At 38.8% G+C, this 26,487-nt stretch overlaps 3 protein-coding genes and 2 pseudogenes across 5 annotated transcripts in view; 3 read left to right on the top strand and 2 right to left on the bottom strand.

Annotated features, from left to right (window-relative positions):
- Positions 1-68: 68 nt before the first annotated feature.
- LOC135705827 (uncharacterized) lies at positions 69-3,388 on the top strand (annotated as a pseudogene).
- A 1,494-nt stretch (positions 3,389-4,882) lies between these two features.
- The window catches only part of LOC135705742 (uncharacterized), a 210,526-nt gene continuing 188,921 nt past the window's right edge, over positions 4,883-26,487 (top strand). The window contains exons 1-3 of one of the 2 annotated variants that reach the window (XM_065227591.1): positions 4,883-4,999; positions 5,175-5,605; positions 5,674-6,047. In XM_065227591.1, the coding sequence (XP_065083663.1) occupies positions 4,985-4,999; positions 5,175-5,605; positions 5,674-6,025 (798 nt within the window). In that variant the 5' untranslated portion in view covers positions 4,883-4,984 and the 3' untranslated portion in view covers positions 6,026-6,047. Of the gene's footprint in view, positions 5,000-5,174; positions 5,606-5,673; positions 6,343-26,487 lie in introns of those variants that run through there. The other variant, XM_065227590.1, reaches the window with a different exon arrangement.
- Positions 6,368-22,810, bottom strand: LOC135705698 (zinc finger protein 62-like). Of its 2 annotated transcripts, none has more exons than XM_065227499.1 (8): positions 22,634-22,810; positions 8,419-8,770; positions 8,139-8,361; positions 7,698-8,080; positions 7,422-7,638; positions 6,991-7,358; positions 6,714-6,927; positions 6,368-6,653 (listed from the first exon to the last, which is right to left on the bottom strand). In XM_065227499.1, the coding sequence occupies exons 1-8, from the start codon at positions 22,778-22,780 to the stop codon at positions 6,371-6,373; spliced, it is 2,187 nt and encodes a 728-aa protein (XP_065083571.1). In that variant the 5' UTR covers positions 22,781-22,810; the 3' UTR covers positions 6,368-6,370. The 2 variants fall into 2 exon arrangements, with proteins under 2 accessions (XP_065083571.1, XP_065083572.1); XM_065227500.1 differs by lacking the exon at positions 22,634-22,810 and adding an exon at positions 8,831-8,975 and having other exon boundaries at positions 6,368-6,665.
- LOC135705799 (uncharacterized) lies at positions 13,098-15,212 on the top strand (annotated as a pseudogene).
- LOC135705798 (zinc finger protein 454-like) lies at positions 20,774-22,605 on the bottom strand. Its single transcript, XM_065227650.1, has 5 exons — positions 22,173-22,605; positions 21,888-22,110; positions 21,274-21,827; positions 20,983-21,202; positions 20,774-20,928 (listed from the first exon to the last, which is right to left on the bottom strand). The coding sequence occupies exons 1-5, from the start codon at positions 22,603-22,605 to the stop codon at positions 20,886-20,888; spliced, it is 1,473 nt and encodes a 490-aa protein (XP_065083722.1). The 3' UTR covers positions 20,774-20,885.

Raw genomic sequence — 26,487 nt, 5'->3', positions numbered from 1 at the left:
ATCGTATAATACTACATCTAGACGAAAAGGAGGTTATTCAATGAGAACCAGGCTTTGAACAGCCCGTAATGACGAATGCCATTGTATTGTCGTTAGCTCATAGGTGAGAAATTCCTTAATTCTAAACTATAGCTATTTAAATACTAAACGAATATTATATACACAAACACAGGTCGTTAGCTGCGGGATATTCGAATATTACAGTTGTTAGAGAAACTAGAAACACTAAAAGTAAGATTAACTTAAACTTAATTGATTAATCTGCTGACATTACCAGTAAAAACTGTTTCATTCTTAGGAATTTTATAATTTACAACATCGACGGATTAAATTCATGGAATTTAGTTTCTTGTTTCACTCTCTCAACAACAGTAAGAAAGAAACGTCGTGAAACCTCAACCAACACTACAAAAAGGCGGATCAGCTTTTGTAATTAAATATTGTGTTGCGCTTTTATCGCAAACCGAAGATTGCCTTGCCAAATCAATAACATCTTTGGCTAGGAAAAAATTCTTCCTATCTGATTGGTGGAATTGGTTTGCGTAGACGAGCTTCAGATTACAAGATAAGGTCATTACAAGTTTGCTGATCCAGCCTTTGGTCGAGAAATCTTTTCGAAAATCGTTTCTTCAAAAATCATTTATGGTGATTCCTTGAAGAGTCGAAGGGCTGTCGACTTGTAGGTGTATTTTGTATTTTTTTTCGTATTTATGTATTTTTAAGTTTGGTGTATTTTTGTATTAAAGTGTATTAAATTGAATTTTGAAATGTATTTTTCGTGTACAAAGTATTTTCGACGTATTTTTGAGTATTTTTATTATGGTATTTTAGTTTCAGCGTGTACACATTTACGTATTTTTTTTTTGTATTTTCCGAAGTGTGTACTTACAATTCAGCTGATATACAAAGTTGATCGCCCCTCGTGAAAAGTCCACAAATTTCCGCATGATAGATGATCACTTCAAGTGTTCTAGAGAACAAATTTCGGTCACAGTTGTGACATCGCTCATGAAATTGGAACTCCCTGTTTGCTGCATCATATGTGACGTTCCAGTTTCATTGTTGTATGTTTTGTGGCAGCTGTGCTCTTGAAATTTTGAGGTGATAGTATAGCGCATTACACACAATAGGAATAAATTCTCGGATATCTCCGAGGTCATTACTGATTTCCTTCACTACCTCAACAGACTTCGCCAATCTCAGGCATCCGGTGAACATCAGCATCGACGGGTTTGGTCACGTTTGGTCCGTTTGGTCATCAATTCTGTTTGAACATGCAACAATCACAAAAGCAGGTGCTCAAGAAAGTGACAGTTCACAAAACAAAACACACTAAAAATAACATCAGCATAATGCTCGATAATTCTACCACATCCAACATTATCGATGAATAGTGAATGAAATCGGATAATATCGGCAGGTGCGAGATATTATTCATTAGGAATCTAATTTATCTTTAAAATCGACATTATGAAGCAAATTTTATAGAAAGCCTTTATATGCAATGTAAAGCTGCCTTGCTGATACTGTACTTCCTATCGACAGCCCGGTGCGATTCACCGTTTTGCACATCATGAATCACCAATTTTCGAATACCCAAGGGAATATCTTTCGAAATCACTGCGTTCTTCTTTTTTCAATTGAATCAAATGCGATCACGTGTACAAATGCACCAGGTCGAACCGTTTGCTTCAAAACATGTCAAAACTAGTGTCAAAATATCAAAATATTAACAATTGAGGGGTTTTCCGATGGAAACACATATCGATTGTTAAAGTGGGCACTTTTTTTGTCTCTGTTTTCTTTTCAATACAAATTGATTTTTTTTTAAGTGCCTCTTTTTTTCAGTATTCCATAAGAGAAGCTTTAAATGAATATCTTGATGAATAGGGAGCTGCACCGTCGGATTAACCTCACTTTTTTGACATCTGCCAGTGGTTTGTTAACATGGACTTATAAAAAAAATTAAAAAAAAATATTTATTGTTTTTTTTTTAGATTTCTTGAAGAGGAATATTTTTCAAACGAATATAGTCGGAAATCATATTTTTAAATTCTTTTTATTTTAATCCTTTAATCCACTTGAATCGACTAACAAACAAACCACCACTTGATGTCAAACTGATGAATGTGTGTTCGTCGCGTTCATTCGTGACGTCAGCGTGCAGCATCCTACACGAAACGAAAATCAATTATTTTATCTATGTGTTTCACTTAAACATTTTTACCAAAACATCAGCCTTATGGTTTGCCTTTTAAAACAGCATTACGGCTAAAATAAGCTTGTCGATGTTGACTATCAATAAAATGACCCTTCTTGTTCAGTGACTATAGGTATACCTATATCTATAGATTCGTATAAGTCTAATGTACTATTTTTTAATTTAAGAAAATTAATATCGATAGGATCCTTGAGAGGACTGCCACAGGGCTTAAAGTAATGGAGTCCTAGAAACAAGGCAACAAACCCACCGACAAACTACTCACACAGATCAAACAAATTTTGTGTGATTATCTGCGTTTGAATTATGGAATGTAATTATTCAACGTCTTTTTTAAAAAGAAATTAAAATGCTCAATCATACATTTCGATACATTCTAGTCGACCATCAGCATTTCACAAAAATCTACTGACAATCTCCTTGGTGGATTCTTACTCAATCTTACGATCGAGTACACTGGACATTCCACAAGCACTGTGGTTTTATCCGCATGCAAGAGGCAAACATCGCCTTACAGGACGTCTACATTACCATCTTGAGTACCTCGTTCGAAAGTCAACGGACAGGAAAATAATCCGCAGCAAGACAATCCCTGTGCCAGAAGACCAAAATGCAATAAAGACATTCAGGATAACTTGACGGATATCAGACAGTTGGTAAATTAATTGTTGATTCATTAATATTGAATGACCAAATGTTTAAATTGTGCTTTATAGGTTGAAGAACTGAAGTTTCTGTGCCCTGGCCCAAATACAAAGAACCGGTTGAGGAGTTATGGCTCGAAACGTTTGCTGATCGTGATAGATTTCGCCAGAATAAAGAATTTCACATCTTCATGCAAGATTTTCCGGTAGCTGCGGGCTTCGATGGACATTTGGTAGGATTTATATTACTTTTTATTTTTCTTACTAGGATGACTACAAGTTGAGTAATTTAGGCTCAGTTGATTTTTTTTCCGAAGCAATTAGGTGGCAATAAGAAAGATTTATGTTTATTTTAGTTAATTAATTAGATATATGAGATTCCACCAACAATTCCACTACGGGTGGTAAAACCGATACTAAATTTTGATTTAATTTATTTTAGATTTCAATCGATTTTCAAAAAATGTACCCTCAAGGCCCACGCAGCTGTTGCGGCAAAGTGACAGCTAAATCTATTGTCTAACTGTCAAATTTACGTCAACGCAACGCAAACGGATCTAATGTGGGTGGCCCTTCAGGCTCGGGAGCTTGAAGAAGGTTTTGATATTTTGTGCAACAAAGTGCAAAGTTGCTTATCCGAATACGTTGACGTGTGTTACTAACGGTAATTTAAGTTTTTAAATGTAGAATCAATGCAATTGATAACTAATGCCTATTTACACAGACACCATACGGGCATTGGGAATCATCCGATTGAAGAATTCAAGCCTAGATTCAAGCAGAGGAAAGGAGCGAAGCAAGGATGACGACAGGAGCTCATCCAACGATAATCCATTGGCTGGAATCGTTGAAAGGACGTATAGTGCATGATTTAGCTATGGCTTGTGATCAAATTATATTCAATTCATTTAGATGGATGACCCAATACCAACATTGAACCATGAAACTCCTACACTTTACGTCCGTGGAAAATTCCCTGAAGACAACACCGATGGAATTATCTCCTGGAAGAACGTCACTATTCCTTTGAAAAGGAATTTCTTGGAATGTTTTCATATGTTGTGCATGTCGTTGACTGTCTTCAATGTAGATTGTCGATCAAGCGACAAGCAATTTTTTGTATTCAGTTTTTATGGGACTGGGAAACATAACAACTACGGGCGAAAAGTTTCTCCGTAGTTTGGATTGATTTTATGGTTGTTGTAGCTTCCTATCAGTATCCTGAAAATATGAGAAAAATAAAATGCAATTAACATTGTAATAAATGATTTTCCTCCTGGCCGTCTTATTACTATTGAAATTAATTAGTTCCTTTTCTCCTGACAAAACTTTTAATGTAACTGGATAACACGGTACAATAATGTACCAAATAACTGTCTTGTCAGTTAAATTGCAGCAAAATAAACAAAAAAAAAAAGCTGAGTTTTCCATTATACGCAACTCGAACCAATTACTGAATGAACAGTTATTTTTGACAGATTGACTTTACGGATAGTTCGGTAATGCAAATTATTTCTGTGATGATTACTGGTCCGCAATTCAAAAACCCAGTAAAATTTTACTGACTCCAGTAATCTAAAGTTACATTCCATAAGGCAAACCACATAGGTCCTATAAGAATGCATAAAAGGTATGTGTGACCGCTTATACATTTCATTTGACACATGATCTTCATTAACTTTTTGCAAGGCATCTGCTTATTAGTTGACTTCGTTGACTTATACATTTTATGAATAATCAGCAATATAAATTTGCCAAAAGCTATAAGGAGATTTCTATCCGTGTATTTAAGAAATAAATGAGAGAAATTCAAAAAATGATTTCTTTATTTTGCCTATCAGTGTAAGTATAAGTGACTCGCTTTTAAGTTATTCTCATTAATCGTGTGCTCATTTAGTGTTCATGATAAGTAAACATTGCCCGCAGCTTGTGTCACTTCTAAAAACGAGTGAGTGAACTCAAATTCATCGGTGCACTCGTCAAAAACAAAAACAACGCATCAGCGAGATCACGAATCTTGTCGGACATTAAATTTTCGGTACGCCTCAAATAAATAGAAATTTCCTGGTGAATTTGATTAACGTCCAGCCTTCAGGATACCCATCTCCATGTAAGAAGCATGGACCCGCTCGAGGTAAGATAGTTTGTTCTTTACCTGGAACATGGTCCGCTTCTCTCACGACTTTTCCTTGACCGTAATTGGCCAACATTATCTTTAATTGGACTCGACGCGTCATTCGCCTTCAGTATATTACTGAACCGATCGGAAAATGGCCACTGACCACCCGAAACCTCTCTCTTTTGATCAGTATCACTTTTGGATGCAAATCGAAAAGCTGGTGGGTCCAGTTCCGGAAAACATCAAATACCTTCTGCAATTTTCCTGTTTCTGCAATTCCTCTATCGCCGATCTGGACGATGAGCTGATCGATCAGATTGAGCAGGAGGCGCGGACCATCCCGACGGTGCTGCGGATTGCCACCAACGAAAAGCTGATGAAGAAGTACTTCGGAGTGTACTGCCACACACCGAGCGAGTTCCGGTTTCGATCCGGCGAGCGGCGAATGATGAAGAACATAGCCCTGTCGGTCCGGAAGAAGGGACTGGATAGTTTTATCCAATCGTTACGCACAGTACATCACCATAGTGAACCGCGGCCGGTGGTTTGCTCGCAACTGCAGAACCAAGACCCGCAAACGCTCCGACAAATGCTGCGGGAGAAGGTCCTCAATGCTGTGACGTAAGTTATTTCTTTATTAGGTTTCAAGCGTAGATCATTCGAATGAAATATGGTTCTACTGTTTTCAGCAACAACCAAGCGGAGATTCTTCCGGATTACCTGAAAATTATCCAGGACAACTTGGACATTCAAGTCGTTACGGAACAGGGTGTTCCGGACGCATACGTCTTCTGCCCTCTGTGTAGCACCAAGGCAAAGCTGTCGAAGGATCGAACCGGAAACATTATTGTTTCCAATTACACGCTGCACGTGCGCAAGTATCACGGTTTCGGACCGATCAGTGTGAAGCGGAAAGCGGAGGACTTCGGCGGACCGGCAGAGTACGTCCACGAGCACATGTTGGATCCGATGATCAAGGAAGAGCCGGATACCAGCGGGTATGAGCAAAGTTCCTCCTCCAATCCGTACTATCCGATTTAGGATTGGTATATTTTTGATTTATGTTGGCTTTAGTTAAGTAACAAGGCTGAGCTGTCGTACGTCAGGTATCGAGAATTAAGCTAAGTGTGTCGTGCGGATCGATGTGGTAAGTGATTATTTTTAAGCACATAGTAATAATGTCTGTTGCGTCCAATGGTGCAATACAGTATAGATAATCAATCGTGTAAAAGTCTGACAAACATCTTCGAAAGCCATGTTTGAACGTTTCAAATTCAACAGGTGGCGGTAGCGGTTCAAATATTTGTTTATCTTGTGTGATCCCAGGCATAATTGATTATTCATCTAAAGATTTTTTCTTATTTTTTATTGAATCCACTCAGATCATTATGATTCGGTTGTTTTCTGAATAGCTGCATCTGTTGGATTGATTTCCTCTTTTATGCTAATGATAGAATCATCATCAATATCATCCCGAGTTTCAACTTTCACCGCTTCTGCCTCAAAGAGATCCTCAAACTCGGCAGGCTCCTCGTCCTGTTCGTTCTTCTTGTGAATCTCCATATGTTTAATCATGTCATGCTTTCTGGTAAAAGCTTTGCTGCACATCGGACAGCACTGATCCTTGTCGCCCTTGTGAACCTGGTCTATGTGCCGCTCCAGACGGTATCTGAAATTGAAACTGGTTCCCAGATTAATCCATTCGGGAAGCCTCGTCGTTTCTTCTTACTTTATTGTAAACGCTTTTCCACAAAAACACGTGAAAGTCTTTGCTCCATGAACGCTCCTTTTGTGGCTGTTCAGATTTTGTTTGCATCGGAACGTCTTATGGCAAATATCGCACCCATTTTTCTCGTGAACAATTCGATAGTGGTTCTGTCGCAATTGATCACTTCTGAAACCCTCACCATCGCAGCCACGTTCGCATTTGTAGGGCCGAAGACCTGTTATAAGACAAGCTTAAGGTGAAAGACTTGAATCATTAGGAAATTCATGCATATACTGACCTTCGTGCCAATTGAGGTGTGCTTCCATGCCTGTTTCGAGAATCTTTTTGTCACATTTTTGACATTCCAGTTTCTCAACAGTTTTCCGGACATTGACATCGATTTTCTCCACTTCCTCCATGGCCATAGATGAGAAGTCGTCGTGCATGTCATCTTGAAGTTGCTTAGAATCTGCCCCCGGTTCAAGTTTCACCAATGTTTCCATTACGACGATCTGCCTGTTCGCTTGTCTTCTTCCTTCTTCCTTCCCATGCGATTTCAAATGCCTATTAAGTTCATATTTGAAGCAGAACAATTTACTACATTTCTGACATGCATGATTCTTCTCACGATCATGAACGAACTTCGTGTGAATTTTAAGACGCGCTCTGAAATAGGGAAGATTCGTAACTTTACTCCCGATATATTTTAGTCCGATCGGCTCTTCTTACGATGTTGTGAACTTCTGGTTGCAAACTGAGCACTCAAATGTCTTCGCCGCATGAACGCCCTGCTTGTGAGTTCTAAGCGTTTTCTTAGACCGGAAGAAGTTGTGACAAATATCGCACTCGTGTCTGTCGTGAACCTTCCGATAGTGCTGCAGTCGCTTTTGTTGACAGTGGAAATCAACGTCCTCGCAGCCACGTTCGCATTCGAAGGGTTGGAGACCTGTTCCGGGATTTAGATGCCGGTCAACCATCAATAATTTAATTCTAGTAGATACTGACCTTGATGCCAATTCTGATGACCTTCCATGCGAACTTTGGGGAAAATTTTGTCGCAAACGGAACACAGCTGTTTTTCTTCATCTGGAATCGAACAGTCTTTTCCATCGTTGCTCTGCTCGGGATCAGGCTTAATTTTCACTTCCTTTTCCGCAAACTTATCTTCCCCTATGGTCAGAGATGTGTCAGCCTGCATTCGTTCAGGATTTTCCACAGCTTGGTCTGCATCAACCAATGTTTGCTTCTGTCCCCGCGCATTCACCCGACGATGCGTCTTCATATGGATTTGTAGAATATATTTCGTAAAGAACGAAAGACTACACAACGAACAGGGATATTTCCTCTCACGGATACTGTGCCGCTTCTTGTGCGCTAGCAGACGGGAGCTGAAATGATAAGATCCATAAGATTAGTTGACCCATGAATGCCGTCTAAAATCCTCACGATGTGCTGAACCCCTTGTTGCAAACCGGACACTCGAATGTCTTCGGCGCATGAACGCCCTTTATGTGATAGTACAGACAAGCTTTGTTACGAAACGTCTTGTGACAAACGTCGCATTCGTGTTGTTCCCCGTCGTGAACGTTCCGGTAGTGGTGCTGTCTGTTATATCGGCAGTTGAAGTCCACGTTCTCGCAGCCACGTTCGCATTTGAAAGGTCGAAGACCTGCTTGAGAGTTGTTAGTGAATTAGAGCTGATTGATTGAATGACTAATAAACTGACCTTGATGTCTGTTCTGGTGGCCTTCCAAGCGATATTGGAAAACTTTTTTAGTGCAAGTAGTGCATGTTACCTTATTGCTGCTGCTTTCGCTTTTTTGTCTGCAAAAACGGGATTGCTTCCTTATGACAGGTGCATCTGCTACTGTCGTTTGATGTTCCCCGTGAACATCGGCAGTATGCTGTTGGAGGTCTTCCGACTCCACAAACGATAAATCTCCCTCCTCGACCGCGATTGATTTGCGAAGTAGAACATCTTGCACTTCAAGGCAACGCAACTGGTACTCACGAAATTCGTGTAACCGCCTCCGACAGCCAGTGCAGATGGACAGACTGATTTTATCGTCTTTGGAAACCTAAGTCGGACAGATTAAGATAGCATGATGTGTGAAAACAAATTCTTATCCAATACCTACCACAATTGAGAGGAAATCCAATATCCACACGTTTAGATCCTCGCACCTGAATATGTCTTCAAGGGATCCTTCTTTGATCATGCACAACCGGCAGACTGATGTAAAATGTTCAACCATTTCTTTGTCTACTGACTTTAGACTGTTTTTATTGTTGAAATGCTTACAGAATGGTCTCAAAACAAATGGTCAAACTTTTAAACTATAAATAGTGCACGGATGGATTTGAGTCCACTCACTCGACAAAAAGTGACACAACAGCGGGGCCGAGACGGCTAATACATAGGTGTAACAGTCGGAAGAAGTGTTAGTTTGTTTACTTAAATGAACCATGCCCATTTTGTTATGGCATGTTTGCTATAAGAAATGCGCCTCGTGTTTATTAGCGAATTTCACATCAAAGATTGATTAATTGAGTAGGAAATTAGTTTGGCACGGCATTTGTGACCAGCATACACCTTCCGGTAGTATGAAACAGGTCAAAAACTGTTCAAATCCGCAGATAAAATTTTTGTTTTGAATTTCTGTATAGCAAAATAGTGAACTTTTCGTGAACATTAACGGCAAAGAACTCACCAACACTGGGAGACTGTGAGTTCCTGCACACCTGTCATAAAACCGTCTCGCACTCAGTCTATTGACGAGTGCACGGATGGATTTGAGTTCACTCACTCGACAAAAAGTGACACAACAGCGGGGCCCTGTTTACTAAAAATGAACATATATGTGTTCATTTTTAGTAAACAGGGCCCCGCTGTTGTGTCACTTTTTGTCGAGTGAGTGAACTCAAATCCATCCGTGCACTCGTCAATTGGTACTACTCCGAGACTGAATAAAATTTTCGTCAATATCCTCATTTTCCGGCAGATTTTTTAGGTTTTCCACAGGAAACCATGAAACAAATTTACTCATCGCTGAGTTCCTGCATTTTAGGCGATTATGAGTGAACTAAACTCAAATTTGTACGTTCGCCGTGTATGCGTATCTCTCTCTTTTAAAACTATCCTAAAATGAGTAAAGCTTTACACTGAAAAAAAAATATTTAAATCTAAAAGCTACACTACACGGTAACGCAAAATACCCAATAATGACTATTTTTTTTTTCTTTGGTTTGTTTTTTCCGTCGATCTTGTTTTCCGTGCTGAGCACCAATGCCGAGATGGAAAATGACAGGTGGGCAGGAACTCACAGTCTTCCAGTGTTGGTGAGTTCTTTGCCGTTTATGTTCATGCCGTTTTGCTATACAGAAATTCAAAACAAAAATTTTTATCTCCGGATTTGAACAGTTTTTGACCTGTTTCATACTACCGGAAGGTGTATGCTGTTCACAAATGCCGTGCCAAACTGATTTCCTACTCAATTAATCAATCTTTGATGTGAAATTCGCTAATAAACACGAGGCGCATTTCTTATAGCAAACATGCCATAACAAAATGGGCATGGTTCATTTAAGTAAACAAACTAACACTTCTTCCGACTGAGGCACCTATGTATTAGCCGTCTCGCACCAATGCTACCGACGTGCCAGGAAGGCAGCTCCCACACTTGAACCCTACCTATCGACCCATCAACTCATGAACCGGGGACCAACGGCTTTACTTCCCATCCGAAGGAAGGCGTGATCAGAGATGTTATGCCTCAGAACATCCCGGCGGCGCCGACTGGGCCAATAATGACTACACAGCAAAAAAAATGTAATATCGATCAACGTAATTCAAGCTGATGTATGGAATAATGATGTAATAGCAAAAAGCAGATACAATATTACATCAATGGATGTAATTTTGTTCGCAAAATCGATGTACATCGTACAATGTGATATTACACAACCGATGGATTGACTTGGTTGCAGCAGTTTAGATGTAATATTCAACAACTTTTTTTGCTGTGTACATAGTAAGCATTTTTGATGGAGACTGGGACTACCCATTAAATGAGTAAAAAGATTACCCATTTATGAGTATTTGATATTCACAAATGAATACTTACTACTTATTTTTGTAGTTCGCGTGTTTATAGTTGTGCGCCTTTTCATAGCGCAAGGCAACTTCATTGTCTATCATCTCACCCTAATATACGAGCACCATACATGAACGATATCACAAATCGTGTCACCGTACCGAATATTGTTGGGATGATAACCTGAATAGGTTGTTAGGCACTCCTTATGGTTATCGTTTATGCGGGCAATAAAAACACAATTTCGGACGTTATAAAACTGAATGCATCTAACGTCCGAATATTGAAGCTTAATATTGTTCTCGAAGAATTTTTGCACTTTTCCCGCATTGGGACGAACTGGAAGTACACTGAAGTCAACAACAAGTGTGTTTTTACGAACTACACTCATTTTCGCTACAATATTTCACCAAGTTAAGCAGAGCAGAAAGAGCACACGTCCGATGAATAGGAGTAAAGGGTGATACGGTCAAAATTTGGTCAATATCAACTTGACGTATTTCTTTCAATTTTGCATTTAAAAAACCTAAACACCCCTCATTTTGAAGGTGTGTGTGTGTAGAATGTTGCTCCTATTTTGATTTTGGAATTCACTCTTCAGTTGTCAAAATGCCGTCCAAGCAAGAAGAGCAGCGTATCAAAATTTTGCTCGCGCATCGCGAAAATCCGAGCTACTCGCACGCAAAATTGGCAAAATCGCTAAAAGTTGCCAAATCAACCGTTACAAATGTAATTAAAGTGTTTGGGGAACGTTTGTCGACAGCCAGGAAGTCTGGATCGGGGGGAAATCGAAAACCGGAAGCCGCTGAGACGACAAAGAGAGTTGCCGGTAGTTTCAAGCGAAACCCTAACCTCTCTCTCCGAGATGCCGCAAATAAGCTGGGTGTATCGTCTACAACCGTGCATCGAGCCAAAAAACGAGCCGGACTATCGACTTACAAGAAGGTAGTGACTCCAAATCGCGATGATAAACAAAATACGACGGCCAAAGCGCCCGCGTCCGACGAGTTCCTGTGAGGGGTAAGTTTATTGCTATTGATTCCCACACCCAACTTTTGATTCGCCTGAGAAATGTTCGTAGACGCCAGTTTCAGAGGACTGTAGATCTGGGCAAAAAACGTGAAATGGCCGATCTGAACAGGCAGATTGCTTCCAGAATGGACTCACTCCGAAATGAAAGTTTCGGGCGTGTTGTCCAGAATCTGGACGACCGCTCCAGACCATTCTGGAAGGTAGCCAAGGTACTGAAAAATCATCCCAAACCCATTCCACCCAGTAAACCATTTTGCATGGATATCACAATTTATGGCCGTGATATACATGTGTATATCCCCTCATGTTAAATCGCATATAATGCAAAAAAAGTCCTTATACGTATAAAAGTGGAGGCGATATACGTGCAGTGCCTGATAATTAGAAAACGACAACGATTTAAAAACTAAATATATACGACTTCACAGACTTTCTTACGAGTTATTTCATTACTTGTCTGATATTTTTTATGTGTATTGTTACGACGTTTTTCATTACTTTATGCGACTTAAAAACTACACATTTGCAATTAAACTCAAGCCACAGTACGACTTGTTATATCATTATTTGCGATGTAAAATGGGTTCAATTACGACTATGTTTCTGCTCAGTGATTTCTTTAACCATAATTCACGATTTCCGATGTATATTGTTAGGATATTATTTGGTATTTTATGCGACTTGATCTGTATAGTTTATTTGAAATTAAAAAAAAAAATATTCTCTCGTAGCACAAACCCTATTATAACTAGCAGATTTCTCATCCTTTCAATTGATCTGACAAATTCTCATCAATTTACATTTATTATCATTTATAAATTATTACCTTATCACCCCCGGCTCAGCCTCGAACTACGAACTTTCATGTTGATAAGCGGCATCCAGTACACTGCACCACATCCTAGATATCGAATGTACTGATTTTTAACTATGACATTTTACATTCACCGCTTATAAGGTCAAAGTAAATCGTATAATTTAAAGTCTACTAGATACTGTTTCACGATTTAATTTGTAATTATATACGAGAAACTTTGTAAATACGTGATATAATATGTACACCTATACGAGGAACTTTCTGTATGCCGCCATTGTTGTTTACATTCGCGTTCGCGTTCGTCTCGTCGTCTGTTTCTCCAAACATTTAGTGTATCATAGTGTCAAAATAACTGCTCGGAATTGCTATTAACTATCGAAATTAACTTCATAACAGTAAGTTTCTCAATAATACAATGAATTATTGTCGGATTGATAAGAATAATAATCAATTTTCCCCAATATGTTTTCTGTGGTACAGTTCTTTGAGAAGCAGCAGCTGCGTGTGCTAGCGGTTCCTGCTTCGTGGGTACGTGATGGTTACTTAATGTGGCCCAAGCTGTCATCAAACGAAAAACTAGATAAAATGCGGACGAATGGTATTGATTTCCACGGTGCCACAAAGAAAATACCGGCAATTACTTCTCGTAAATACAAAAGCCTGAAAGCAGCAGAAGCAGCCGCCGAAGAGCTTCTTAAACATGACATATCAGACATCGATGCCAAAAGGAAGCTACTAAAGAACTGCAAAACGAAATCAGCTACTTCGCAAAGATCTAGGGATTACAACAAGATAATCGGGAGTATGGCTTCTGGTTTACTATCGCTGATTAAATTTACTTATTATTTTTAATTTCCTAGAAATTACTTCATCGAACACAGCAGTTCAGTTTAGTTCAAACGGGTTGTCATATCAGGAACAAAATCCAGCAGTTCCGGACGTAGGACAGGGTGTATTGTTGCAATCACCACAGAACAATGCTTCCGGGATAGCATCAAGTCGGCCTCAAGAACGACCGTATCAGGAACGAGCTCTTGGAACTCAGGATGAGGTACCGGGTCCATCGGTAAAATCGCTAGGAATGCCATCGCATCCATCTGACTCCGTTGCATCACATCCGTCAAACGCCATTTCAGAAAAGCGAAACAATTCATTCCCGGAAGGTGAAAAAATATAACCCATAAGTAAACGCTTATTAATTTCATGTTTTTAATAGATGCAGATCTGATACCAGCAGACCTGCTTGAACTGACTCATAATCAGGAACAACACCAATCTATTTTCGTAAGTGATGACGGCATCGTCTACATCAATCCATCTACAAATGACTCCGGAGCCATCAACGCACCAGGTATGAAATCAAATGAATTGCCATATTCTGGATCAACAATAAAAAAGGGCCCATCAGCATTTGTAAACAAACGGTTCTAAAGCCCTTTCCTCACAAAGCGAAGACCACCCACACAAACCAACATTATCATCGGATAGGGGAAAGTTTCTCCTAAACGTTTATGGTGTCGGTTTGCGTAGGTGATCTTCGCTTTGAGAGGAAAGGGCTTTAGAACGGTTTGTTTACAAATATTGATGGGCCCTTTTCTATTGTTAATCCAGGTTTATCGTCTATGGTTCCATGCTACTTCGTCGTATGATGCCTATGCCCACAGTATTAGTTTATTTGTATAAATGACGTACGACGAAGTGATACGTAACCCCATATTCCTAACTTGAATAGGCCCTTAACCATTTACATGCTTTTAGGAAATATGATTTCGCGCGATGAATTTAAACTCGAGATAGAATCGGTGAAATCTGAAATGGCCAAATTGAAGACAGAAATGGAACAAATGAAGTATGATTTTATTTAATGTTGCGTTAAAAAGATCAATATATTGCCATGCATATTGCCACTTCAAAGAAAATGTTTCAACGCGGTTATCAAATAATCTGACGACATATATTAATTTTTCTCTGAATAAGCAATGTTTCCAGAACAATATCCAACGCAACATATCTATCAGAGAGGTCTAAATCAAAACGTATCTTACAGGTCAAATATTTCTCAAAAATAATTGCTCCAGATACCTACTCGGAAAGAGGCGATTCGGCATGTTACTTAATCGTAGACTGTTTGTTCACCCGAGCATTTTGGAACAACTTTACCTGACAGGCATCAACAGAGGAAATAAATCAAAACGGGGTTTCCGTGAATTCGCTAATGTCCTTCAACTGCTTCTGAAAATAGTTCGCGTTGGTGACCCATTTTACACGATTAAAAAACTGGAGTCTTTCTGTAAGGACAAACTTTTCCGTTACTCTAAAGCACGATCCACAAGTAAGCAGCTTATGAAGCCTACATGCCGCCAAAAACGGGATAAAAAAGCCAATGATGATGAAAATGAAGCTGAAGATGTCAATGGCAAGGATGATGACGAGGATAGTGTACAAACCGATAATGCCACCACTGATTCTAATGAAGATGGGTCGGATGATGTTGAGGATAAACCTGAACCGGCTGAAACTTCAATGAGCACCGCTGAAGATGAGTCGCAAGAGTTTGCTGGATTCGCTGATGTTTAAATTTATTATTCGTATTTCGACGGATATTTTTTGGTTAAACATGTTAAGTCACTTGCTTACTTTTATTGTTATTGTTATTTTTACGATGAATCAGAATAAGACAAAAAACAAAGATATTCAAAATAAAATGTGGACTGAATGACCGACCATAATTTCAATTTTTATTTTACAGTATGAATGAGAGGTACAAATACAATTTCGCTTTTTCTTCGAATAGCAACTAATTTGCACATTATACAATCTAAATCGTAATCTTGCTCTTTAGAATAATTGTTTTTCTCTTCTCTGGCAGCAAAAATATGAATAAATGATGATTTAAATGGTTTACTGAAAAAGTCATATTTAAGAAGTATGGAACGACCTTGAATTTTCCAGCCTGAATTGTTTGGTATAGCATTTTCCATGCACAGTATTGTAAGATCTTTGGTAAGAATCCATTTATCTTCGAAGTTAGTGCTCAAAGTAAAATCTGTTAGAGTTATTGTCACCTTCGTTTCTGTTTTTTCGACTGACCGGATGGTTCTAGTACTCACTTGACATGCATTTCTAATACTTTTCGAGGCCTCTTTACTAAGTTCAGTTAAACGGTTTGCAATTTGGTTTAAAGGTAGCGGTCCAGTATGAAGCAATTTTTTGAGTGAATGAAGATAATTTTCAAATGGGTAAGCAGATAGGGTAGATAACGGTCCAAACCTCTCTACTTCATCCACTACATGACAGAGATTATGAACGTTACTAGTGATATATTCTATACCATAGAAATCCTTATAATCTTTTACAAAATCGTTGAACAGTTCCCTTGCAACCGGAAGGAAGCTTTTATACATTTCAACAGAACAAATTCTAACGGCACAAAACAAAAACAGGAAATGTTGATAGTACTTTTCTGGTAAATAGTCTTTAAGTAGAACCAAACCAACGTAATTCAGAAAATTGCGATATTCTAAGCCTTTCCATAGGGAAACATGCTCTAATGAACGCATTCGACGGTGAATTTCTTTAGGAAAACGAATTCTTACGAGTAAATTAGATATTTCGCCTTTTTCTACAGTACTCCACTTTGCTCGCTTCGTCATAGATCCCGTACGCCATCCATTCAGTAACTTCCGCATTACACCCAATTCCAAAAGATGAAGTGCGTCGGCGACAATTATATCCTCAATCATATCAATAGGTAAACGGAGCAAAGGTGTATCGCTCTTTTGGTGTTCAGGATACTCTTTGTTTCTAAATTTCTCATTGGTTCGAGGTTGTGCATCAATTTGAGGAAATATTACTGTGCCAGCTGTGTGACAAAATTTACCTTTGGTTGTACATTTGAGACAACCATGTTTACCATTAAAATTCATCACTCCTTTGATGAATGATCGGGCAGGAGAATCGCACACAAAACAACGCACTTGTACAACCTGGTATCCATTTATCATCAATCCTGTTTCTAGAATTGGCAAAAGCTCGTCTATAAACGGATTTAGAAACTCAGTTGCGTTTTTTGGCTTGCTGGTTCCATAAAATATTCCTATTGCCATAGGAGATATGTGGGGCAATTCGTGAATATTACACAGGATTGGCCAGAAGTTTTTAAGGCTGCTTTTGTGAATTGGCAAACCGTCGATGTTAAAATTCAAAGATATTGATAATGGTCGATCAAGCTGTTCCAAAGCTTTTCGTAGGCAATTCTCAACACCCTGATGCCAATATCGTTCGTTCTCTCCCATTTCAATTATGTTCAAGTTTCTTGGAGTTCTCATGATGGTGCGGGCATCACTCGGCAGATTTAAACCTAGGTTGGAGTTGAGAATCCCTACAAGAGATTTCAATGCAGCCTGAGTAATGTGGAACTCAGCAGACCAGCTGCGAAGTTCAGCAAGAAGATCTTGACGACCAGCTGAAAATGTATGATTGTAAATTGAAGCAATATTAGATACGTTTAAGCTTACGGATTTCCGACACAGACTGGTCCTCGTTGGAAATGTCTGGTAAATCATCAGCATCGTTTATAGGTAATGTCTCGGGAATCACATGGTTCTGAATCTCAGGCAGAAATTCATCAGGATGCTCTATGGCTCGTTCTATCTGTTTGCTAGGATCTGGGTTGTTGTTTCTAGAAAGTTTCCACTTCTTTCTATATCGCTGAAGCAGTCGGCTATAGGTTCCGCTCTTTCGAGCCTTAACTATTCTCCTTTTTGTCAAATAATCACGCATTTTTTAATAATACTTGCTGATCTTAATGAAAACACTCAAGCTTTAATAATTTTGATATTGTGCTTTAATTTTATCCTTACGAGTAAAATTCATATTACATACGATTTAAAATCAACATGAACCGACTTGGTTCATACATATGATGTACATTATATTGTTATCATAATTTAAATCGTAAATCGTGTTTTGAGGTAACACTTTATACGATGTGTACCATATATAATACGATGTAATATGGATAATATGGCTAATGCATGCATATTCATCGTTGTGTGAAATATTAACGACTTTAAACCAACATAATATGGGATCGTGCGTATATTTATGCGAGTCTGGCCTATTCGTCGTAATAAGTTCGTGAAAAAACATAATATGCGATGAATTTTACACATCGACCGTACATAGCGTATACAGATATGCGATAGTGATTTAAACTCATATTTTATACGATGTAATATATACAATCTTATACGACTTCTGGTTGTCTGGGCACCTCTCTAAGTCGAAAATGATGACGATCGGCTTTTAATCACCCCACAGCAAATGCGATCGGTAAGCATGTCGCTTCATCGCATTTGCTTGGCTCGACTATCCAAAGTCCGCTCGAAAACCAGGTTGCGCAATGCGTTCAAAACCTAGATGCCACCCCTTGTGTCGTGCCTCCGGCGGATATGATTACAGTACAACAAATTTGCTCAGCGCTGAAATGCACCAAGAACATGAAGGCTCCCGGGTTTGACGGTATATTCAATTTGATCTTGAAGAGACTCAGCATGAAAGTGCAGTCTCTTCTAACCGCTATCTTCAACAGATGTTTGGAACTGCACTACTTTCCAAGTATCTGGAAAGTAGCTAAAATCATACCAATCCGCAAACCCGGTAAGGATCCAACATTGCCTTCAAGCTACAGACCCATCAGCCTCCTTTCAGCGCTGAGCAAATTGTTCGAGAAACTCATTCTCAATCGTTTGCTCAAGTTTGTCGAGGAAAATAACAATCTCCTTCCGGAACAGTTTGGGTTCAGAAAGGGGCACTCCACCAATCACCAGCTAGTACGGGTGATGAATAACATCCGAAGTAACAAAGCTGTATCCAAGTCCACAGCCATGGCCTTGTTAGACGTTGAAAAGGCGTTTGACAATGTTTGGCATGATGGACTTGTGTACAAGCTTTGTAACTTCAACTTTCCTTTACATCTTATTAAAATCACCCGTAACTACCTCCAGCAAAGGTCGTTTAAGGTATCGTTGAATGGTTGTCTTTCAGACACGTTTTCCATCCCAGCAGGAGTCCCGCAAGGCAGTTTGCTGGGCCCCTTGCTTTACAGCATTTATACTTCCGACATCCGTCAAAGGAAGGATGCCTCGCGAAATAACTAACAAACTTCAACGATCCCTTAACGCCTTTGCTGATTATGCCACCACGTGGGAAATTAAAATCAATTCTTCCAAAACACAAGCGATCATGTTCCTCCATCGGCAATCGCCCAAACTAAAACCGGCTCCATCTTGTACTGTAATCATGGATGGCACAAGGGTTGAGTGGTCTTCCGAAGTTACCTAACTCGGGATGTTGTTCGATGAAAAGCTCCTCTTCCGTTCGCATGTAGAGAAAACTGTAATCAAGTGTTCTGCCTTGGTTAGATGTCTGTATCCGCTGATTTGCCGCAGATCCCGCCTCTCAAAGGTGAACAAACTGGCTGTCTACAAACAAATCATAGCACCTGCGATCCTCTACGCAGCTCCGGTGTGGGAATCATGTGCACAGACTCACAGGAACAAAATTCAGGTCGCTCAAAATAGAGTGCTGAGGATGGTTCTTGATCGTCCTTTCGACACTAGAATAACAAATTTACATGAAGAGGCAGGCATTGCCAAAATAGATTCCAAAATTAACAAAATTAAGACTCAATTTGCACAAAAATGTAATTTATCAGAACATGCTTTGATAAGCAATTTGTATATAGTAGGTTAAGTGTATATAGTAGTTGTAGTTGTAAATAGTAGTTATAAGTAGTTTCCTTTTTCAATTTAAAACAAACCAATCCCACCAAGGTGGTCAGTCTCTAAAACAGGCCTGATAGGACTAGGAACTGTAATTAATAATTAAAATGTCAAATGTACTAAAGTTGAAAAGACGCATCTGTGTCACTTGAAAATTCATACATGTAAACCACACAAACACAAGAAATAAAGATCATTTAAAGTCAAAAAAAAAAGTATACCTATACAGAGAGAAAAAAGACCACGAGAAAACAGCGTTTCTGACGAGGAAGAGTTTCGAGGATTTCCAGATGTACCAGTGGTACCAGCAAAGGACAGCGATAGCAGGTGCTTCAAGCAGGCTAGACGCAGTCCTATCGCTACGAGAAGCTATTCGCGATCAAAAACGAACAAGGAGGAGGAAGATTCAAGTCGAGCGATGTTCCAGAAGCAATGAAGCCTTGGAATCGCGTGAAGAAGAAAAAGTGAATTAACACGAATTATCATTGAAGCATCTGAGAAGAATTTCGAGTTCGATATTTGAAATTACAAGTTATCTGAAATTGAAAAATGCTTAAAATAAATTTGTTGATGTAGATATCAGTTCGAAGCTAAATTTAAAGGAAGTTTTGGTGTAGTTTAACTAACTAATCGAATGTACTGCAATCTAGTCAAATTAGCGTTATGTCTTAAGGAGGGAGAACTGATATGTCCGGTGTAAAAATCGAAACCCTTTTAGCGATAAAATACGGTCTGAAAGATAAACGATCAGTGATGTTCACTCGAACGATATATTGTATGTGTTAAACGGTCGAAGCTGCAATAAATTAGAGATGAACTATAGCCTATAAGGCTAAAAATCTCTTAAATAAAGTTAAAAAAAAAGCTGCAATAAAGACGAGTGTCGGTCTCTTATATCGCTGACCATGAACAACGACGGACGTGTTTGATTCTTTTAGTAAACAGAGTAATCTTATACCTTTTCAAGGACACAACAAGAACCACCAACAAGTGGTTTGCTAGTGAGCGAGCCTTCAACGCGGCGTCGTTTTAATGGCGGTTTACGCATGAAATCAGAGTTTGTCGGATTTGTCCATGCGATTCGTTTCGATAGCTGAGCGATCTGCTGTTGTTTAACTGGTTTAGCGCATTGGTCACAGGCGGAAGTCATGCTGGCTGAGTTTCCAAAAGTGAAACACCTTGGTGTTATCTCTAGAATTCATTCTAACATTTTTGGAACAAAAAAAAAATCAAAAATTCTCTTAATTAATAGTTGTATTCTGAAAAGCTAGTCCAATCCAAGCACTTGAAATCTTATTGCTTGTCATCATATGGACTTGTAATATAAACAAGCAGTGATTTGCCCGAAGAAAAACATCTTTATTTGCATGTTCTTGGTATCTGATTGTGAGAAACATTGAGAATTAGGAAATATTAATTTTCCTTCCAAACAGTTAAGGAGCCATAGGAGGACAGTAAACACTTTTCAATATAAGTGATTCTTCTTCATGTGTTGCTTGGTGTGGGCACTAAAATGAATAAGGATTGTGGTGTGGGCTAAGTATCGATTCATGTGTGCTTACCTCGTTGTGAACGCTTTGTCGCAAAAGGCGCAGTTGAATCTTTTCTCTGCGTGCATGTACTTTTTGTGATTGGCGAGACTTGCCTCGGATGTATACAGCTTATGGCAAATGTCGCACTCTTGTTGTGTGCTGTGAGCGAACCGGTAGTGGTTCTTGCGACTCGTTCGGCAATGAAAATCTACATCATCGCAGCCACGTTCACATTTATATGGCCGATGATCTGTTTTAAGAAGGATTAGCTTTAAAATGTTAGCAATAGAATTTCAATTGGTAATGGGAGACGGTATTTACCATTATGTAAATTCTGATGGCCTTCCACAGCAGATTCCTTGATCTGTTTGCCGCAGATGGGACAGTTTATTAGCGGATTGGATCTACGCTTTCTTGAAAAGTTCGAGCTTTGCTGCTGTTCTGATTCTGAATTCGATTCATCCTGCTGTTGGGAGCTGCATTCTGTAGCTGTGGTTGGTTGCAACTCCCTTTCAGGTTCTCCGCCACATTCAACCCAAGAAGAACTTCCCGCCACAACTGCATCGGAATATTGCGCTTGTTCAGGTTCTGCTTCTAATTCCATTTTAACTTTTCCTGTTTCAAACGAAGAGAAATGTTCCTCACCGGCGTCAACCTGTTCGATTGGGTTTTCCGTACAATCGACACCGCCGTCACTTTGCACCCTTGGTGGCTCCAATAAATCCTGCTTCGCACTAGACCTGGTTCTTCGACTCTCGTCATCATTGTCATGAATTTTCATATGTAACTTCATACGCCAATTCTTGTGAACCGGACAGGGAAATTTCCTCTCGCGGTTGGGATTGTGATAATTCATGTGATCTTTCAGTGCAGAGCTGAAATTCAGAAGGTTCGTTAAAAGTTAGTTGATTCGTGATTATTCTAAAATTTCTTACGGTGTTAGGAACGCTTTGCCGCAAATCGAGCATACTTTTGTCCTTGACGTATGAGCGACCCTTTTATGATCGTAGAGCTTTTTCCTGGACTGAAACAACTTGTCACAAATATCGCACTCGTATTGCTGTGCGCTATGCATATTCCGATAATGATACAGCTGGACTTGTCGGCTATGAAAACTCACATTCACGCAGCCATGCATGCACTTGTACGGTTGAAGACCTGCTCCACGAAATGTAAAGTTCCAAATTAAAGATAATAAGAAAAGCAAACCTGATACTAACCTTTGTGTTTATTCTGGTGGCCTTCCATACGAGAATCGTGAATCTTTTCGCCGCAGATAGAACATTCCGTTTTCTTTTCGTGGTCGTATTTTACACGTTTCGTAACGAGCCGAAAAGTAGGTTTTGGTATTTTACCGTGCTCTGCAGCTACTTCTGTCGGTTGCAAGATCTCCTCAGTAGCGGTAGTCAATTCAGCATCGGCCTCTGATTGCGGTGCCGCCTCTGATGACGGTCCCGCCTCTTCTGCTTCATCCAACGGTTCTTCCTTTACGACCGGGGTTGACTCGCTTTGCAGCACGTCTTGTACTTCAAGGCACCGCAGTTGGAAGTCACGAAATTCGTGCAACCGTGTCCGGCAGAGAAAGCAGATGGATCGACTGATGCTGTCATTCTCGGAAACCTGAAAGAGACGAACCAACCTCAGTGACGGCATTCAATGTTGGACTCCAGCTTATACCTACCACAATCGAGAGGTAAGCAGATATCAACAGATTAAGATCCTTCTGAGCGAATATGTCTTCCAGCAGTTCCTGACTCAAACACAATCGGCAAACTTGTTGAAGGTTCAGGATCGATGTGTATTCCGTTTTGATTAAAGTAGTATCCATTTTATAGGAATAATAATCACAAAACAGTACGACGAGTAACTGAAGTTTGTTTTTTTTTCTTGTTTGTTTGTTTACGTTAAGCCGATACCCGAATAATCGAGCCAGAGCTGCCAGGTGGTTTTATAAAAAATCTGTATCCACTCTATTAAAAAATCTGTATTTTCTGTATTGACGATTTTTTTCTTAATTAATCATGTTTTGTTATTTTACAAATACAGTGCATACAAAATAACCATAAAAAGTGCTTAACCACCTATTCGGGCTATCGTACTAACCATACGGGATATAATTGCGCCATTTGTGATATCGTCCGTACTTATTTATAAGAGTGATATGAAGTTAGTTTCTATTCATTATCTCCCTGATAAGCAGTTTTAAATGCAAAAAAGTGCACGAGTTCATTACTATTTGATATTTTTAATATAGATGAATACAATTAATTACATCATTTGTGTGGTAGTTACACCGAAAAGTCGAGAGATGTCGCCCCGCCAGTGCTGGTAAAATCATTTTTGCAGTATGGAGAATATCAGAAAATCCGCAATTTCTTACGAAATACATTTTCAATGCAAGTAAAATGTTTACGAGTACTTGTATTTGTACCATTTTAATGTGCTCGGGCACTTTTCTTGTATTTAACATACATGCTTATATTGGAAATATTCAATTAATACTGTAAATCCCCATGCAATCTCAAATCGTTTACTACCAGCTCTATATGCATCCGAAAGCGGTTGGTCCTCTGGTTGTGAATGCTGTCAAAAACACCATAACATGATTAATTGTCGATGGAAATTTGATAGGTTCCCGAGCAAAGGGTGAGAACAAAATGAAAACAAGAATTATGTTGTTTTCATTATTCCTGATAACTCAAATTGATTTCATTTTGATGGAGTTGATGGCTAACAGAACAAAAATGAGAGCTAAAAGATATGCGAAGAATATCAAAATTATAACATATATTGATATTAGTGAGTACTGCTTGATAACTTATTTTGATATAGATTTTTTTTTCTCAAGCATTTTATAAAAATCTGTATAAATCTGTATTGTAATTTAAAAATCTGTGATAAATCTGTATTCTGTATCGGGTCTGTATTAAGATTAAAAAATCTGTATAATACAGATAAATCTGTATAAATGGCAGCGCTGAATCGAGCAGTTGAGCACGCTACACTGAAATCTCGCGTCACTTTTCAAATAGACCAATGTAACAAATGTAAACAAATATTTAAACAGATTATTTTTTCATTATCGGTAGCTTCTCAAAACTTTTATCGGTAGTCATCGGTAGGTCGACTTAAGAAGGCTTTCCCGATACTTGAAACTTTAGTGAGCGGGGGGAATCTTTGATCCAGAACAATACACTGTCCTTCAGTTCTTCTGCTTTAAACGTGTCGAAATCAATTTTTCTTTTTATAATCTAAAAATCTGTGATTTTCGGTAGGAAAAGTGAAAAATCGGTAGTGTTGAACCTTTCGTCTGTGAATCGGTAGGCACCCCGAAAATCGGTAGGACTACCGATAAATCGGTAGGTCTGGCCACCCTGTTTGGAAATCCGTATCACAAAATTGCCCACCGATTCCTTTTTTTGCCGTTCGACGACGACGGGTGTGCTTTCGCAAGAGTAACGTTTATTGACAAATCCATGTTTCAATCGACCACCGTGACGCTGCAATCGCAGCGGTGATAAGTCCGAAATAATGTGCAGGGCTGTTACAAGATTTTCTAAATATGATCCGCGAAATCCGCGATTTCTCAAAAGAAATCCGCGACTTCAAATACTAAGCCGCGACAAAAAAAAAACTATTTTCATTGCCTAAAAATACCATTTGTATACTACTACATGGCATTTCGAGCTTATTGCTTATAGCATATTAGATTTTTGCCTGCTCCCAACTTAGTGTTCTTTGAAGTACTTTCACATTTTAATTGAGAGCTTTCTATGCCTGTACCATCCTATGCCCAAGGAAGTAGAGATATTTTCCAACCCGAAAAATTAATAGACCAGTAACCAATATTTTTTGAAAATTAACCTTTGCGTCTCTGATGTATTTTGCTGTCCTAAATGTTGTAGTTAATTTGGCTCTAGTTTACTCAATTTTTTACCGATTCAAACCAAACACCCTGCACATAACTGAAAAAATACCAGAGTTTCATAAGTCACACTTGTTGGTCACGTCGCGGTTTTGCATTTACACGAATATTCCTGTCCAATGGTGAGACATTTTCATGATATTTTTTTATTTTTAATATGAACCCTTTCGATGCCAAATCATAACCGAATCGTATATAGTGTGGGTGAGCCAGTAGTGGAGGTACTAAGCCAATTTATCAATTAAAAATAAATATACGATGTACACACAATTTGTATACGTCAATCTATAGCTTTCAACCTCTATTTTGGTAGAGAAATATTACATTGTAATAAAATTGCATAAAATTTTAGAAAGATCGTCCTCCATTAATAAGAACACTGTTCCAGTAGATGTGATAGTTGCTTACTTTGGTTCCTATAATAGTGGAATGCGTTGGTTTCTTATGGGTTCCACTATTATAGGAACACAACCGCAACTATAGGTGCAAAGGAGTGAAAATCTTAAGGAAAATTAATTATTTTCCGTCACCTTTGGGCATATTTTAAGTTTGAAATATGCAAATATGCTTTATTTTAGGAGAGCTACCGATGAAAAATAGTCTTATCCGGATCCTCCTCACTATTCCGGCACAACCTCCATACCGCAACTTTAGGTACACCACTATTACCGAAACACCTACCCTATGTGACTTTTAGTATCATGCACGACTTATTACTATGTATACAGGAAATTATAGGTTTTCCAAATCGTTGAGGTTATAGTTGATTTGTTCTACTAGATCAACCAAGACATTATCGAAGTATCGAAAAATGTCCAATCAGATTCAAAGTGTCTACGTGGATCATTTCGTGATCTATTTCCGAGTAATCCAGATGTTGTAGGTTCTTCAAATTGTCCTGGAGTTCAGATAATTTAATCTACTAGATCAACCGAGATTGGGACAATGTCTTTAGTATCGAAATATTTCCAGACAGATGCGCAGTGTCTATGTGGATCATTCATGAACTATTGCTATGTATACCAGATGTTTTAGGATCTCTAAATCATTCTGGAGTTCAGATGATTTATTCTACTAGATCAACCATGACTGAAATAATGTCTGTGGTATCGAAATATGTCCAAACAGATTCATAATGTCTATATGGATACAATTTATGATTTATTTCCACGTATACCAGATGATCTAGTTTCTTCAAATCGTCCTCCAGTTCAGAGGATTTGTTTTACTAGATCAACAAACACAGCAAAAAAATAATTTTGATATCACATCAAAGTGGATGCACTACAATCATGTCGAAAATTTCATGTAATTTTTATGACCACATAAATAAACAAATGCAGTAAAAGCAGCGTAATGTCAGTTCATGCATTGTATTAATGATAATTTTGTCCTTTTTAGCAAGTAATATTACACCATATTTTCGACATGATTGTAGTGCATCCACTTTGACGTGATATCAAAATTATTTTTTTGCTGTGAAGACTGGGATAATATCTGTAGTATCGAAATATCGATTTGTAAATCTTAGAACATTTGACATACACGGAAATAGGTTGGCATGATGCACATAGACACTGCAAATTTGTTTGGACATATTTCGATACTAC

Source organism: Ochlerotatus camptorhynchus, unplaced genomic scaffold (assembly GCF_037179485.1).
Source record: "Ochlerotatus camptorhynchus isolate MF236.1 unplaced genomic scaffold, CSIRO-AGI_Acam_v1.1 ptg000274l, whole genome shotgun sequence".
Lineage (NCBI taxonomy): Eukaryota > Metazoa > Arthropoda > Insecta > Diptera > Culicidae > Ochlerotatus > Ochlerotatus camptorhynchus.
This window is presented reverse-complemented; position numbering and strand designations above follow the sequence as displayed.

What these genes read in the sequence shown, in the direction of transcription:
- LOC135705798 (XM_065227650.1), bottom strand. Translation starts at nt 22,605, where the DNA reads ATGCCGTCACTGAGGTTGGTTCGTCTCTTTCAGGTTTCCGAGAATGAC. An exon ending in CCACCAGAATAAACACAAAG is followed by an intron (nt 22,111 to 22,172) that starts GTTAGTATCAGG and finishes TTCGTGGAGCAG; the next exon opens with GTCTTCAACCGTACAAGTGC. An exon ending in CCATCAGAATTTACATAATG is followed by an intron (nt 21,203 to 21,273) that starts GTAAATACCGTC and finishes TTCTTAAAACAG; the next exon opens with ATCATCGGCCATATAAATGT.
- LOC135705698 (XM_065227499.1), bottom strand. Translation starts at nt 22,780, where the DNA reads ATGGATACTACTTTAATCAAAACGGAATACACATCGATCCTGAACCTT. An exon ending in CTGCTTACCTCTCGATTGTG is followed by an intron (nt 8,771 to 22,633) that starts GTAGGTATAAGC and finishes TGTCCGACTTAG; the next exon opens with GTTTCCAAAGACGATAAAAT. An exon ending in AACCAGAAGTTCACAACATC is followed by an intron (nt 7,359 to 7,421) that starts GTAAGAAGAGCC and finishes TCCCTATTTCAG; the next exon opens with AGCGCGTCTTAAAATTCACA.